Here is a 16,918-nt window from a genome sequence, read left to right on the forward strand (position 1 = left end):
GCTCATTTTGCAGTTTTTTTTTCTTGGTGTGTTTTTCTTGACAGTATTAAAATTGCCTTGGATAAATTACATATAAACACCAGCATCTAAAAACCAATCCAGATGGCAGTTTACTTGTACTCATTGAGCCGCGGCGGCAATTTTCTTGAAATGGGAACACCTTTTGCTTATCACCTTGAAGAATGTTTCTATGCGTCTCCTCAAATAGACACAGCAGTCACTCCGCCGCTACTGCAAGACGCCTTTTCCAGGTCCTCCATGACCAAGTCCTGCTGAGCGACGTGGTTGTGTCGCCTGGAAGTGCTCTTATCCAGACTGTTGAGGGAAATAGGCTCCAGAGTGGTTTGTACATTGTTGGCCGGCAGCACAGAGTTTCCCTGCAGCCTGTGCGAGTACGGTTTCCTCCGCTGTCCGTCCGCCGCGCACAGGCTGAACTTGAACACAGCTCGAAATCCGCTGCGGAAGTTCTCGTTAAAGAAACCGTAGATTATGGGGTTGACGCTGCTGTTGAAGAAAGCTAGCCAGTGGGCAAAGGGGTAAATGTAAATGTTGATGATTCTGTACTGTTGCTCAGTCAGGCTGGCATAGTCGCTCAACATCATGAGGGTCCACAGAGGCAGCCAGGAGAGGATGAAAAGCAAAGCAACTATTAGGAGCATTTTAATCACCCTTTGCTTTTTCTTGGACACAGTGTGGCGGTTGTCGTGGCCCGGCTTCCCTCCCGTCGGGACCGCCGTCTTGAAAAGCGTAATGCCAATCCGAGCGTACATGATCACGATGAGGGAGAGCGGGGCAAGGTAGATATTGGCGAACAGAACGGTGGTGTAGATCTTCCTCATCTCCTGGTTCGGCCAGTTCTCTCGGCACCAATAGAAGGGGCTCGTCTTGTTGTCGTAGCCCAGAAACACCCGAATGGTTTGCTCCTTGGTCACTTGTAGCATCACCCCAGAGGGACACATGATGGATATGGCCAGAACCCAGATAATGACTATTATCAAGGTGGCTGTGGATATGGTCAGCTTCTGCTTGAAGGGGTAGACGATGCATCTGAATCTGTAAAAGGATTAAAAGAGACTGAATGAGGCAGATGTATGTAGACATTCAACCAGATTATTTAAAAGAAGAAAAAAGAAGCTTTTCTTCTGGAATTTGAGTGACAGTAAAGAACATTCACTTTAAACAGCACAACATTATGTAACCTGAATGGCATTCAGTGGCATGTACAGTATACCTCCACCAAGGCCAAACAATCCTATAGAGGTTTGTGCTGTAAATATGTTGTATGATATTTCTTGAGCAATGACAGAGTGTCCTTTCACATAGTAATGGGGAAAGTGGGAAAAACAATAGTTTGCTGAATGCATGGCTTTAGATATCTGCACCAAATTTTAATAGGTTCACCCCCGGCCCATGTCCCATCCCTCTACCAGGTTTGATCTAAGGCAGTCAGAGCCGAATCCAAGGTATAAGTGATCTAACTTTAGAGAAATTCTGCAATTGCAAAAATCTTTAATTGCTGACTTCACATTGTTGTTGCAGTTTATTTTAAAAAAATAAAAAAATAAATCAGATGATGAGTTTACAGTTAGTGCATTGTCTATAGGACGAATCGCCTTGTTGTTTACAACTACTTCCGGGTAGAAAACCAGCATTCGAACAATAGTGACGGACGAGAGTTTCGCTATATATATATACTTTTTCATGTCACTATATCGCCGTTTAGACTAATCTGATGTTTGTAAAGTCTATAAAACCAATGATTGGACAAACATTACTATTTACGTGTGCACATTGTAATTAGTCATGGTTATCAGAGATTAGCGGGGCTAACCGTTAGCTACCTGTTTAACTTTAATAATGACTCAATAAACGGTCCATGAAAAAATATTTTCTCCAGCGGATATCTGAGTTACAACATGACTGAGCTAACTGGAGTAGTTTCATGTCGTGTCCGACAACGAGAGGTTTTTAACAGCTGACGTCCTGGTGTTAGCTTAGCTACCGCCGTTAGCTGAGCCACTGATGCTTTCTAGACACCTTGATTCCCCCAAACTGAATAAATCCCACACATAGCAACACAAAACACACACACAGAAATAGTAATGTTTCTTCAATCATTTCAGATTCGTCTAAACGGTGATAGGGCATGAAAAATATGATATATATAGCTAAATTCTCGTTCGTTACTACTGTTCTCATTCAAATTACGTGCTGGTTTTCTACCCGGAAGTAGAATGTAAACAACAAGGCGATTCGGTCTATTGGTTTATTTTGTGACTTTTAATAGGCCTAGGTGACATTCAGTATCCCACACTTTGAATATTAAATGTAAATCAACCCCAGGCTGCACATTTAGCAGAATTTGTTGCCATTTCAGATTAAAAACCATCGATGGGTAAAAAAAACATGCCAGGTTAAGATGGTGATTCATAATGACAGATTAGAAAAATGAATTAAATTCATAGTAGGTGTGTAAATAATCAATAATAAGTATTACTGGCAGGAGTATGTGGCCCCAAAATTAAATTTAGCTTAGGGCCCTGAAGGCAGTTTAGCACTTTCTGCATAATCTTGCTGACAGACAAACAACCAGACACAGGTGAAAACATAACATCCTTGTTGCCGGTATTTAGAGTTAATGTAAGTTATGAGGGAAAAAATCCAGGCTAAAATCCAAAACCTCAAATCATAGATGCAAGAGACGAATTTGCTGGAAGTAGAAGTGCGAATCAGTATTTCTGAAACAAAACAAAACAGAACAACAAATGCCAAATTGAATTTTGTCTTGGCTTGAGAAGAACAAATTATGTGCTACTGCGGTGTGTCTCACTGTGTGATTGACTAATGTTCTGAACACAACACTCACATCACTGTTGGGTATAATTTCCCTTTCTTCGTGCTCTGTGGTGCAATCTGTCCTGCAGATCAATGTCCAAATCGGAGAGCCATAATCAACCCACCCACTGCCGAGACCTTAAAAAACCCGACCATACTTCTTGGGGGTCTATTTTCTCCAGCTATTGTGCGAGATATCTTTGTGTTTACGCTTTCACACTTACATGCACACAATTCCACACAGATTTCATTGCGACACAAACAAAAGCTTCACTAGAAAACACTGGAGAATGTGTGTGCGCGTCATGCTCTACAGACAATTCATATTTATGACCACTGGACTGTGAAAAAGACTTATGGGAGCTTCCTTCATGACACTGATGTCTATCCATCTGTGAGTCAGTTATCACTTTCAGGCATTGAATAAGTGAATAAAAACTGTGAAATGAGGAGACATATTTTGTACATGTGTAGATATATATGTACAGTATGTATATGTATGTATATAATAAACATTTAAAGGGATGGTTCAACATTTTAGCAAATTTGCCCATTGCCATAATCGCTATAGTCATAGCAGTAGGTTTGTTACCTTTAATTGTCGGTGCAAGCTATTTTTAGAACGGCGGAGCAGAGCCGCGAGCTGCTCAGAGCTACGCTACGAAGGCTAATGGGATTTCTTGGTTTCCCTCATCAAACTCATCAAATACACAATCCAACAACTCCAAAACGCTCAGGTGGTAAATTCATGCAAAACCGCTGATGCGCGTTGCCTTCAGGGACAGTTTTTCATCAAGCAGTCTCTGCATTTACCTCTAAAACGACTCTGTCTGGTAACGTTCTGTTATTATCTCATAGCGTGGTGAATGTGCAGGTCACAACTTGTCCACCAGAGCGTTTTGGAGTTGTTGGATTGTGTATTTGATGAGTTTGATGAGGGAAACCAAAAAATCCCATTAGCCTCCGTAGCGTAGCTCTGAACAGCTCGCGGCTCTGCTCCGCCGTTCTTAAAATAGCTTGCACCGCCAATTAAAGGTAACAAACCTACTGCTATGACTATAGGGATTATGGCAATGGGCCAATTTACCAAAATGTTGAACTATCCCTTTAACAGCGGATTGTGGGACTGAACTTATTGTCCTTCCAGTAACCAGTCAAAAGCATCTTCAGACAATGAAGTTATCCTGTGAACTGATGTTGAAACATGAAGCAGCAGTTTGCTACAAGTGTAAATACTAGGGCTGTCAACCGATCATATTATTTAATAATGATTAATGTCATGAGTGTCTATAGTTAAACACAATGAATTGCAAATTAATCACATTTTCTCAAAGGTTAACACATTATTGTCGCATTAACTTTGACAGACTTTGTAAATATACACTGCAACGGTACACAACGTCTCAATCTTATTACTACTGATTAAGTATGAGTGATAAGTAACAAGCAGGAAGCACAAGTGAGACAAGAGATGCTTGCTTACAAAATAATCTTTGTAATAATTAGAGGCGAGCAGACGCTTCCATACCCAAATGATCATCAATCATTCTGAATGACTAGCTGGGGATGTTTGGAAAATAAAAATGAGAATAGGTATGAAGTCTCTCTGCTGCCATCACATCGTAATGTGTTTGGAGGCGATGGTTTATAATGGTGTGATAGCTGCAGTCACATTGGGATAAATACGGGAATTAGACTGCAAAGCGATCTGAGTATGAATACACTAGCTGGAGGGGTACACAAAGAGCTCTTTATCTCTTTATCCTTTCAAAACAGATTCTAATCACGTCGCTAATAGATACTGTATGTGAGGTGACTCTGACTTTAGGATGTCAAAGCATTTCAAACTTCCATCTGTCCTTTCCAGAGGCACAGACAACCCTGCAGTGAGAACCGGGCCATGTCAAAATACCAGCTCTGTCACATTTACAGCTCCGAGACTTGTTGCCATCCGCTAATCCCCCACAACGTCCTCTAACTCTGCTGCATGTGCCTGTTTGTTGGGCTCTATAGCGTTGGGAGCAGCCAACCACGTCCCCATTGGGAGTCTCTGTGGCCTTGTCCAGCGGTTTAGGAAGAAATTAAGCCAGGGTTTCAGTTGTCATGCCAATTAACAGCTATGAGGCAATTCAGCTTGTTTGTTTAAAAGAAAACAATGTTTGATTTTCTTCGCAAGTTTCAATAATAACTCAAGATTATTATTATGATACTTTTTGTATTTTAGTTTTTTGTAATTATTATTGTACAATGAAAAAACACGTGAAATGAAATTTTCAGATGTCTTACATGTTTTTGAAGCCAAAATTAAAACGGATAAATCACTGTTTTTCTTGGTGCAACCAGGCTCTATTCAACTTAAGATACATCAAGAATGGAACAAGTTACAAACAAATGTTTTTTTTCCCTAATTACATAGAGAGTCTCCTCTTTCCTTTGAGCTATTTGGTGTTCAGAGTCATAGTACAAAATATTCTGTGGGTCTTGAAATATTACTCAAAATGCCCCAAAACACTGACACAAGTCACTGACCATTTTATAAAAGGGCTGGCACTCAATGAGTTAATGAAGAAGGATTCATTGTAGTACTATTGTGTTGGACTATTAGTTTGAGCTACTGTAGATGTTCCTAATAAACTGCCAAATGAGAGTATACGCATAATACATCACAGAAAAAGTCAATTGTTAAATGTTTAATTATTTTTTGACATCCAAATCATTTGCTGGTCTGTTAGATATTGAATAAAAAGTCAGAAAGAGACATTAACCTTAACCTTTGAGTCTGTAGATCGAGTGTTTTCTTTTGCACTTATTGGGCTCTTCATGAGTTGTAGTTCAAGTATGATGCATGGAAATGGAAGTGTACTGTTAATTGTATGAAGTAATAATGGTTAACAACAGTTCTGCATCCTACCTGTCAACAGCAATAGCGACCAGAGTGAAGACGGATGCTGACACAGAGATCCCTTGAACCATGCCGCTCATTTTGCAGACCAAGCTCCCAAAAGGCCACCCTGTGGACAGGAAAAGATGCATTCAGCAGATTTATCATTGAGTCTGGAGTAGACAAACAGCATGATGACCTTACTATATGCCACAGATTAATATCTGTAGTGTAGAGCATGTGCATGGATTCAGAATGAGTCACACTCACAAATACATTAGTGTACTGGGTGAGCTCAGCGGATTTGCCATAATGTCACATCTGAATGTCTTAGGAGGGAACAATTCCTTCTGCTGCTGACAGCGTAGGTGTTTTGTAGTGGTTGACTCAAATAAGCACAGACTGCAGGCTGCCATCAGTACACCCACTGGCCTCTGTAACCTCCACTTGTGACTAATTGTCACACACTTTTATGGTAAAGGTTGACTTGGGGATGAAAGGCTTTTTGAAGTTCAGGTCAGAGATGCACCAATTAGTGCAGCGTTGGTCGGTTCCTAGAACTATAGGCCTGATTGATAACTAAACACATGTTTTGTACCAGCAAAAAAGCTATAGAGTTGCATTATGGGAAAAGTGTGACCTATTATTTTCGAAGCCTGAACCCATCTTGTGAATATCCCGGCCTCTGCTGCTAAAGTTTTGAGTCCCACAGCTTCATGAGCATGTGATTGTAAATTAATGGACCAGTGGACCACCCATGTAAAAGCCGGATCTGGTGGGAATAGAAGCAGGACGAGAGATAATGGAGAGGAAGTCATAATGTGGCCATTAGATGTCTTTATTACAGACTCGAGTCCATTATAAAAAGTAGATGAAAGAAATGCAAAATGTAATATATTTAGCTCCTCCATCTCTCCAGTAGTGTGGGGGTCCTTGGCCTGAGAAACGCTGAAGACCCCTGATCTAAACAAAGCTATCTTTACATCCTCTGTACACTTATTGAAGCATATTGGCTTGTGCATAGAGTCTGCAGCACTGATGTTGAACGTCATATTCATCACATAGTAGGTCTTTTCTGATTATGTGGCCCAGATATCTAGCTTTATTCACAACACCAAGTATTTGACCAGCTAGGAAAAAAAGTGAAAAGTGTGAGTTCTTACCCTCCTTGGTTTTTACAATCATAATAAAACTCATTATACTCTGTTTTATTGACATTATACTGTAATATTAGTAAATAATATCAAGTATATGAATGTTTTTTCTCCCTGTTCCTGGTAACTATGTAAAACTATGTATTTGAAAAAGCGAGGCTTTAAATGATGGGATGGGGTTGCTTCAGCGTACCCTGTGATATATTGAAGAATGTTTGCCTTTTTAGTCATATTTGATTCTGTTATTTCATTTATATTGAATTATAAACCTAACTGCTAATCTGACTTTTAGTCTAATGCATCCATTGGATAGCACAGCAACAATTGTTGTTAGCCTCCATCCTCTGTGTATTGATAAGCCTGGTGCTGTCCATGGTGCTGAAGTGAACAGACAGATTTATACAAACTCCTTCTCAGATATTAAGTTGTCTCTAAGGAAATTATCAAGTTCTCAGATCATTTTCAGAGACATATTGTAGCGCTGTTTAGAGCGACCTCGGTCTACTGAAGTAGTAAAGTAGCCATTAGTAGATCACTTAGCAATATTTGACTTCCACAACTGTGGCAACAAGTTGTAAATTGTACAGGCAAAGTCAAAATTCATGGCACTAACCCTTAATTACCCCCAAAACAAAGCCAAAACTAAGTCTGACACTTTCATCAAAAAGCCAAAGTCTTTCTGGGAAAACATTGTGTGAACAGACAGACGACACCAAAGGTAGAGCTCTATATGGGAATGCAGTGAAGCAGTGCACAGGTGAGGAAATGAAGCCCATAAGGAAGAGGTTGGCTGCTCTGCTGCCTCTGGTGTTGTGGGCATGAATTGTAAAAAGGGATGATGAAATCAGAAGAATACTGAGTCTTTCTAGAGGGGAGCGCTGTACCCACCATCAGATCACTACGTTTAAGGCAAAGGTCTCAGGTTGTTCAGCTGCACAACAGCTCAGCAGCTCAAAGCTCTCAGCCGGAAACACAAGGAAAAAGATAAATTGGCCAGTAACGAGTCTCGATTCAAATCCCATCATATAGGAAACCTTTTGAAGTCCTGCAAGTTGAAAAGAACTTATCCACTTAGCAGTAGATGAGTGGTAGAATCTACCAGCAGACAGCAACAGCAAGCATATAAAATAGTGGAGACCATCAATGTCGGCAAATTGGCAAAAAGACTTAAAGGGATAGTTCAACATTTTGGCAAATTGGCCCATTGCCATATTCCCTTAGAAGTAGGTTTGTTACCTTTATTTGTCGTTTGCAAGGCAAGCTATTTTTAGAACGGCGGGGCAGAGCCGTGAGCTGCTCAGAGATACGCTACCGAGGCTAATGGGATTTCTTGGTTTCCCTCATCAAACTCATCAAATACACAATCCAACAACTCCAAAACGCTCTGGTGGACAAGTTGTGACCTGCACATTCACCACACTATGAGATAATAACACAACGTTACCAGACAGAGTTGTTTTAGAGGAAAATGCAGAGACTGCTTGATGAAAAACTGTCCCTGAAGGCAACGCATATCAGCGGTTTTGCATAAATTTACCACCAGAGCGTTTTGGAGTTGTTGGATTGTTCATTTGATGAGTTTGATGCGCGTTCCCTTTAGGGGGCAGTTTTTCATCAAGCAGTCTCTCTATTTACCTCTAAAACAACTCTGTCTGGTAACGTTCTGTTATTATCTCATAGCGTGGTGAATGTGCAGGTCACAACTTGTCCACCAGAGCGTTTTGGAGTTGTTGGGTTGTGTATTTGATGAGTTTGATGAGGGAAACCAAGAAATCCCATGAGCCTACGTAGCGTAGCTCTGAGCAGCTCACGGCTCTGCTCCGCCGTTCTAAAAATAGCTTGCACCGACAATTAAAGGTAACAAACCTACTGCTATGACTATAGGGATTATGGCAGTGGGCCAATTTGCCAAAATGTTTAACTATCCCTTTAAATTCCCCCTTTTTCCTTCATTATCACAATGTAGCTGTTGTGCCATGACATGAGTTGTTGGGTTTGGTCATTGATCATCTTCAGTTTGCATAATGGTCTACATGGCACCTGAAGCAGAGTCAGAATTGTAATATCTATGGGAGTACTTAAAATGATCACTGAACAAAGAGGTGTAAAGACTACTTAGACTTGACTACAATAGATTCATCAATTAGAAAGTGGCAGCCCTGCAAAAATAAACAGTCCTATATTCAATACCATTATTCATGATATCGGGTGTAAAAGCAGTTTGATAGATTTTTGAATACACTTGGGTAACACTGATGCTTTTAGCTCCATTCATGTGATTCACACATTTGCAAGGAGCCAATAACCAGTGATGCAGACAACAAAAGCCCAACCCCCCCAACCACACTGCACTGTAAATATACTAATGGTGCAGGAGATGGACGCTTTCCCTGACAGGCAGTGGCAGAGTTCAACACAGACAAAGTCACATCAGGAGGATATTTCAAACCTTAAGACACCGAAGTCTCAACAATCTACCACGAATAAACACCGGCCGCTCTGACCGGTGTCCTGTATTCTGGCTTGACCACTCTGCATCGCTGTCCCATTGGTGTGGATTCATCAGCCACTCAAACGTCATTGGCTCCCTGAGTGTCCCTTATCTCCCCCCGCCACTGGAGAACACTGCACAGCATGGGGCCGTCGTCACAAAGCCATGGGGATGTGGATAGAGAGAGGCTAAGACCCCCAACCCACTTTGTGATTGACACAGTGCTTTTTGCGTTACAGCTCAGTGGTTTCAGTTTTCATCTCCGTGACACCAAAAAGTCTTTCATGTGCCTTGCTGAAAACTGCAGACTGACTCGACTTGACCTGTTTTTTTTTTCTTTTCCAACCTCTCAGATTTGACAGGTCCTATACTGAATGTTGTGCCTCTAGGAGGATCTGCCATCGCAATCAAAGAATGCTTCTTTATCTATGATCCTTGGCTCCTTCATCTCCTCCTTGCGGGAAGGTCTTTTTCTTCTCACTTCCGTCAGATGGTTAGCCCTAAGAAAAACTGTAATAACAGTGAACTCTCTCCCTCCCCCTCCTGTAATTTCTGCCAATCCACTAGAAAACGCAACAAACACAACCATTTGGTCAATATTCCTTTTAGTACTCTTTAAGATACATTCGTATATAAAAATACTCTTTTTAATTGTATTTTCTTTTTTTTTTACCAAAAGAAGAAAATAAATGGGTGGCAAGTTCAGAACTGTTAAAAGCTCATCCACATAAAAACTGAATATGCAAATTCTCTTGCACAAGATGTCTTTATTCCCAGTGTGTGGGTGGAGGGGATATATTCCCACACTGTATTTGCGCAAGTTGCATAACAACCTTACAGACCCTCAACACATACAGCGTTCTGCACAGCCAGCTCTGGTCAAACATCCTCATAAAGTAACACGTGGATGGATACATCTCGGAGTGGGGAGGGACTTAAGATGTCCTGTGGTGCTATTCTTGTCTTGCTGTGCACCACATTACATGACATCACATTCATTTTGCATATGTTTTGTCCAAAGCAACTTACAATAAGTGCATCAATCATGAGGTATCCATCATGAAAGCTGGGAGCGCTTCCATCCAGACAAGGTTTAGGTTTTTTTCTTCTTCCATTTTTCCATTTTCCATCGGATGTTTTTTGATTGCTTCCTAAATTATACTGTCATCATTGCATCTTTTTTTCCTCTTTGTGACAACACAAACATTTCGATACTGCTTATTCGCCGTGGTGGTAATGTTGGCTTCAAGGCAAAGTTTCTAATTCGATCATTTCACAATCTCGGAAGTAGCAATTCTCAGCACAATGCAGGCTATCAGCATGCAGCTTCCACCCAACTATAATCATATCAGCAACCGGACGCAAATATGATTTAAAATTTCCTCCTGTTAAAGTACTGACTGCCTCAGGAAAAGTTTTAGGCTCCTTCAGATCGATGTTTCTCTGATGTCTGTGGACGGTTTCAGCATCAATGAGCTCTGGCACCTGCTGTATTTTGAATTGAGTCGTGACCATCAGTTGATTTTGGCAGCATTTGCACAGGCCACATTTGATTCAGTAGATAAATGCTGCTGTCTGAAAAAAAACCAAATGACAAAGTGGCTGAAATGAATTGTGAAGGAACAGGGGAGCGTTCATTCTTATTTGCAGCTGGTAGTTGCAAGCTGTCCATTATTTTTTGAGGATTTAATTCAGAGTTATGTCATTGCAGCGGGGATTTAATCATACAAAGCCCTCTGCCAGCTGGATTTCCCCAAACTCCATGTCGGGCTCTGACCTGTGCCTGGTTTATACAATGACTAAAAACCATCCTGATGGGATCACACCAGACACAACACCGTCAACATGTTGACCGCCCAAACCCACGAGTGTTCAGTATTCACAGTATTCAGTAGGCTTGGGCGGTATTACCGTAATACCGTATACTGCAGGTGTTTAAAAATAGCAACGGTATCAGTTTCAATACCGTCATGAAAAAATGCAATGCACTTATATAGGAGATAAGGATTAAATATTAAATAAAAGTCATTTAATGCCTAAAATTGATTATACTGTATGTTCAGTAGCACTTATGTGTGGTTGAATTTTCAGTTAGTTTAATATGTTTTAGCCTACTTTTACGGTTTTACGTTTTTTTTGGTTGGCCAGTGCTTGGTCGAATATTTGAGGGCAGCCCTAGTATTCAGTTTCTGAACAGTGAAGACACAAGCCAACAGTTTGGTAATGCCACCTGAGGCTTACATCATCATTTTTAATTAGTCGCGGTAATACCGTATACCGCAGTAAAATGTGGAGGAAGTTTGAAGGTATCAAAATTTGGATACCGCCCAAGCCTAGTATTCAGTTATCCTATTCAGTCATTACTATTACTTACTATTACAGCACTACTTTGAGTGCTCACTAATAAGTAGTGATTAGTAGTAATTATTATAGTACAGTACATACTTGGTAGTTATTACATCATTACAAGAGTATTATAGTAGCTATTAATTACTTTTTGGAATGGTTTTTCAGAAAATAAGTCTTTACTATAGCTACTTTCATTAAAAAAAAAAAGTGCCTGGACGCTAAGACAAAGTGAATTATTAATGTGAATTTCATATGTTTTTTGTTTTGTTTGTACTCTGATGATTTGTTTGTTGTAATGCACCTTAATTGGTGCATTACACTTGAATAAATATAAATTCATTCAATTCATATTATTTCATCAGTACTAGTCATAACTACACCACTGAGTATTTGGTAGTTATACAGTACTAATTATTGCAGAAGTACTTGGTTGTTATTTCTACATTATTACATTAGCACTATATAGTTGTTACTACAATACATGAGTACTATCACCTCCTCTATAACACAGCTGAATTGTACACTTTTGTTTGTATTTTACACATCAGAATAACAATACGTTTCCACAGACACATGAATATTTGTTATGCAATAACAATTCTTGTTCTTAATTACAGAAACATGTTTGTAAGATGTTATGTCCTAATCAAGGTTATTTTAAAAAGCCTGAGAAGTGTTTAATAAATATTTATTCAGCTTGATCATCTTTTAAATATTCAATGGCCTTGGTTTCAGTCAGTTGAGAGGAGCTGTGGCTTATTGTTTTTGTTTTAAAGCAGAAGAGATCAAGCCTTTTCCTTTAGAAAAAGCACATGCAGCTACTGTTTGCAGCCACTGCATGAAGAACTGAACTCTCAGCCATCATTCGCCTTGAGAGTCGCTCATGTGAGATTTATGTCATCTCGAGCCAACTGTCAAGTTAAATCAGCACAATATGGAAAAAAAAAAGCCCTGGTCTTATTTATGCATGCAGAGAAGACTATCGCCTCCATGATACAGTAAATCACAATTACAGCCTCTAAGTCATCTGTGTTTTTGACCATTGGTTCACACACTTTAAGTGTTACCGATACTAATACAAGGCCAAACTGAAAAACAGAGGCAACCCAAAAGCAAATGAAATCGTATCAGTGGTTAGGGATTAAGGATCAGGGTTAATCAAAGGATTATCAAGGATAGCATCCCTGTGAAGCTCTAATCTAATGCTTCATTACACAGCAAACAACATATTATTGACCGAAAGAAAAATGGTTTGAAAACTTTGCCACATAGTTCTTTATCAGAAGTGGGGTAAAATGTACAGCAATGTCTGAGGCGGACACTATAGAACAATGTAAAAGGGTCTGTCTTCTACAGAGTGGCCATTTAGGGACATCTGGTTACTGGCATTGTGTAATTTACAAATCATAAAGTTAGCATATGAAATAAATCCATTGTAATTCCCGATCTCCCAAGATCAGGAACAAATAAATACATAACAGACCCACAGCACATTCATTTGCAGGACACGACTGAGGAAAAATAAAGGAATAAATAAGCCATAGTGGTCATTTTAGGTCATTTACATTGTAAAACTTGGCTCAGCTCTCAGCAGTCTAAGCCTGACCATCACATTAATCCATCACCGCCAGCTGTTTTTAGTCTCAGCTGCGCTTCAGCGTTAATGTGCTTTAATGTTCATGATATACCAACTGACATTGTTACCATATTAAAATAACAGCGGGGAATGTCTGAGGTGGAGGCAAGTCTGCACAACAAATGCCACAGTTATAGCCAGCAGCTGCTCAGTGTGACTTTGCATAAAGACCGAGGAGAAATGGTCTGAAAACAACATCATCAGCATGTTGCTATTAACAATGAACATTTTGACTTAACTTGTCAAATAAAAACTAAAAATTGATGCAACCTGCCTCAAAAATATGACTGTCTTATGTGATGGTTATTTCATTAATGTACAATATTCTAAGATTGTTTAAGTAGTACATTCAAATGCAGTACTTAGAGTAAACTTGAAATAGGACCATCCTCTGGGCTAAGCTACGCCCCCAAAGCACACCAACATACAGGTAATGTATTTGTCTTGTTGGCCAGTTACAGTATGTAAGCATTAAACACAAAATACAACCGCGGCTGCTGGGTTTTATATCTTGGAGAAAGGAAGGAGTTCCACCGCTCACAATGTGGTCACTTTAAGCAATGTGTTTCGCCCAATGGGCAATGCCTGATTGACCGACGAAGCAGCTTAGAAACTGTTTAAACGAGCGATCGTGGGCTATGAGTGGATTGTTACATTCACGAGAACTTGCAGAAAATACAGTAGATATGAGACAATTTGCTCAAACTTGGAGCCAGACCCGGCCAGGCTACAGGAGGGATCAGAAATATGGAGGGGTCCAGGACCCCCATGAGGATTTGCACTGACACAGGAAGAGCAGTGAACTTAGACACTGGGAGCTTCCGCTACAAACAAGCTTAAAATATAGACTTATTTCATTTTTTTCGGAACAATTTCTCATGTCGGGGCTTCAATACAAGAGGGACATTACAGACGAGCACTATGGAGGTATTTGGATGTTTTTTGGTGTGTCTTTTTAGACGAAGAAAAGTGAGCCCCATTCGCCACCGTCATATGGCAGTGCAGTGCTGCGCCGAGCCCCGCTGTAAACTCCAAAAAGGCACGGAGGACTCTGAAACTTCTCCCAACCCTTAGTCGACATGAGGTTGAGTAGAAAATGAGTGAAATTTGAATTTTGGGTACACTATCCCTTTTAAAACGATAAATCAATATTTAAGTGACCAATTGGTGGAACTCCTTCCTTTCTCCATGGACTCCTTTCCTGACACCACCGGCACCGATGTGAGGATCTAATCTCTGCTGTGCAGGGCAATCTCTCCTTTCTCAATTTTGAGTATTATATCTTGTTGACTTGTCATGTTGAGTATTTAACAAATGGAAAATCCATTGTTGGTGGGAATAGATGGCATTTCATGGAAATTCACTGAATCCATAAACCCTAAACTGCTTACCCGGGATAGGGTCACGGGGCAGCAGATCCACCAACAAGCTAGACCCAGACTTCCCTTTCCCGGGATACATTGGCCTGGGGATCCTGAGGCGTTCACAGGCCAGTTGGGAGATTTTTTTTAACCCCTTCCTGGCCAGTTGTTTTTGCTGCAAAAACACAAAATTTCTATGGGGCTCTATGGGGTTTTTGGCTGGTGACAGTATTTTAGTGATAAAAAAAAGAGATATCCAAAATCCCCTCAGTGAAAACTTCTGACTATAATATGTCAACAAAATAAAACAAGAATTTTGGATTTTGCTTTATCCATTGTTAAGATTTCAGTTATGGAAATTATATATTTCATTAGATATTGCCTCATTTACATATTTAAACATAAAATTTGACAAAACTTGTCATACAAAAAACATTTGTCTTAATGTGAGTAATAAACTTGGGAAGTTTCATGGTGATATCTGTTAGTTTTTACTTTATTTTTACATTAAAAAAACCCATTGGACATTTTTGTCCAGCGAAGGGTCATGGGTGTGGTAAAAATTCATTATGGGTCCAAAAATTGGACTTTCATTCTGAAATTCGGGACATCCAGAGTTTACCAAAGAATACACCTCCTTGCCAAAAATCAGGCCCCAGTGACCTTTCATTTGAGGCGTCCTGGAGGCATCTTTTCCAGATGCCCAAACCACCTCAACTGGCTCCTTCGCAAAGGAGCAGCGGTTCTACTCACGAATGACTTTTTGTTCTTGAATTGTTAATTGAATAGACACGTTTTTATCAGAGATATCTCAAACAAATGTAATAGCATCTGCTCCAGTCGCTGTTGAGACATTTCAGTTCAGACCAAAGTGTTGAACTGTCCAACTGACTTGACATCATTTTCCGTGCGACCACCCAGCCAGCTTGGCCAAAACTTCCTTGTTTTGACACGAGTTGCAATTGGAATCAAACAACATAATGAAGGCTTTGTAATCACTGGCCTGCTCACCTGTAATTATGTTGTCAAGGAGTGTGGTGGGCATGCAGAAAATCCCAACCAGCAGGTCACTCACAGCGAGGTTCAGAATGAACAAGTTAGTGACGGTCCGCATGTTTTTGCTCCTCAGTACGATGAAGCACACCACTCCGTTGCCCACCATGCAGACGAGGAAGATGAGCAGGTAGGACACGATGAAGATGGCTGCTGTGGACGGCTGATGCAGGTAAAATCCAACATAGGTGATGTTGTTCCGGGGAATGAAGGACCCCAAGGAGGAGTTGTAGAAAGTCCAGTTGTCGTAGGGTTGAGTCAAGTTGGTTTCCAGTTCTTCGTTCATTTTAAAACTGAAACAGGAAAGAAGAGAAGTATTTAAGACATTTAATCCCTATAAGAACGAACAAAGAAAAAAATACTTGAGTGGAGTTTCATACCAACGTCCTGACCACTTAGAAAAGGCCTGCAACAGCAGAAGGTTATAGCAAAGACCACGAACGCATAATCCATTAGCAGTAGGTTCATTACCTTTAATTGTCGGTGCAAGCTATTTTTAGAACGGCGGAGCAGAGCCGCGAGCTGCTCAGAGCTACGCTACGGAGGCTAATGGGATTTCTTGAATCGTGTCCTTCTTTCCCTCATCAAACTCATCAAATTCACAATCCAACAACTCCACAACGCTCTGGTGGACAAGTTGTGACCTGCACATTCACCACACTATGAGATAATGACAGAACGTTACCAGACAGAGTTGTTGAGGTAAATTCATGCAAAATTGCTGATGCGCGTTCCCGTCGGGGGCAGTTTTTCCACAAAGACCACGAATGCACTGGCAAAAAAGGGTGACCAACAACACTGCTCCCACTGAAACTGACTGTAATTTTTTTTTAAATATAAGATTCCTTCTACTTTAAGGCCATGATTTTTAAATGTGATTGATATTACTTCACACCAACTCTCTCCATCCATCTGATACTTGCCCAGCCCATCCGTCAATTTTTCAAAACTCATTGTGTCTCCTGAGTACCACTACTGGGTTAGATGGTAATATGCATTAGAAATGAGGAAAAAGTAGAATTAATGATTGTAAGCCGTTCCCACTCGATGGAAATCAGACACAGCCGCTTCCCCTCATGTACTACTTTCACTGTAAGTACTTTACTTGATGCATGAGAACAATTTAATGTCTAAAATGAAGTGATCCAGGGAGATCTC

General features: G+C 40.4%; 1 protein-coding gene across 1 annotated transcript; it reads right to left on the reverse strand.

The window, feature by feature from the left end:
- Positions 1-200: 200 nt before the first annotated feature.
- On the reverse strand, positions 201-16,046 carry npffr2a (neuropeptide FF receptor 2a; the record flags this gene model as incomplete). The annotated part of the gene is made up of 3 exons (XM_083978690.1): positions 201-1,053; positions 5,747-5,846; positions 15,719-16,046. The coding sequence occupies 3 exons, from the start codon at positions 16,044-16,046 to the stop codon at positions 201-203; spliced, it is 1,281 nt and encodes a 426-aa protein (XP_083834816.1).
- Between the last annotated feature and the right edge of the window lie 872 nt (positions 16,047-16,918).

This window comes from Trachurus trachurus (assembly GCF_905171665.1).
Source record: "Trachurus trachurus genome assembly, chromosome: 9".
Classification (NCBI taxonomy): domain Eukaryota; kingdom Metazoa; phylum Chordata; class Actinopteri; order Carangiformes; family Carangidae; genus Trachurus; species Trachurus trachurus.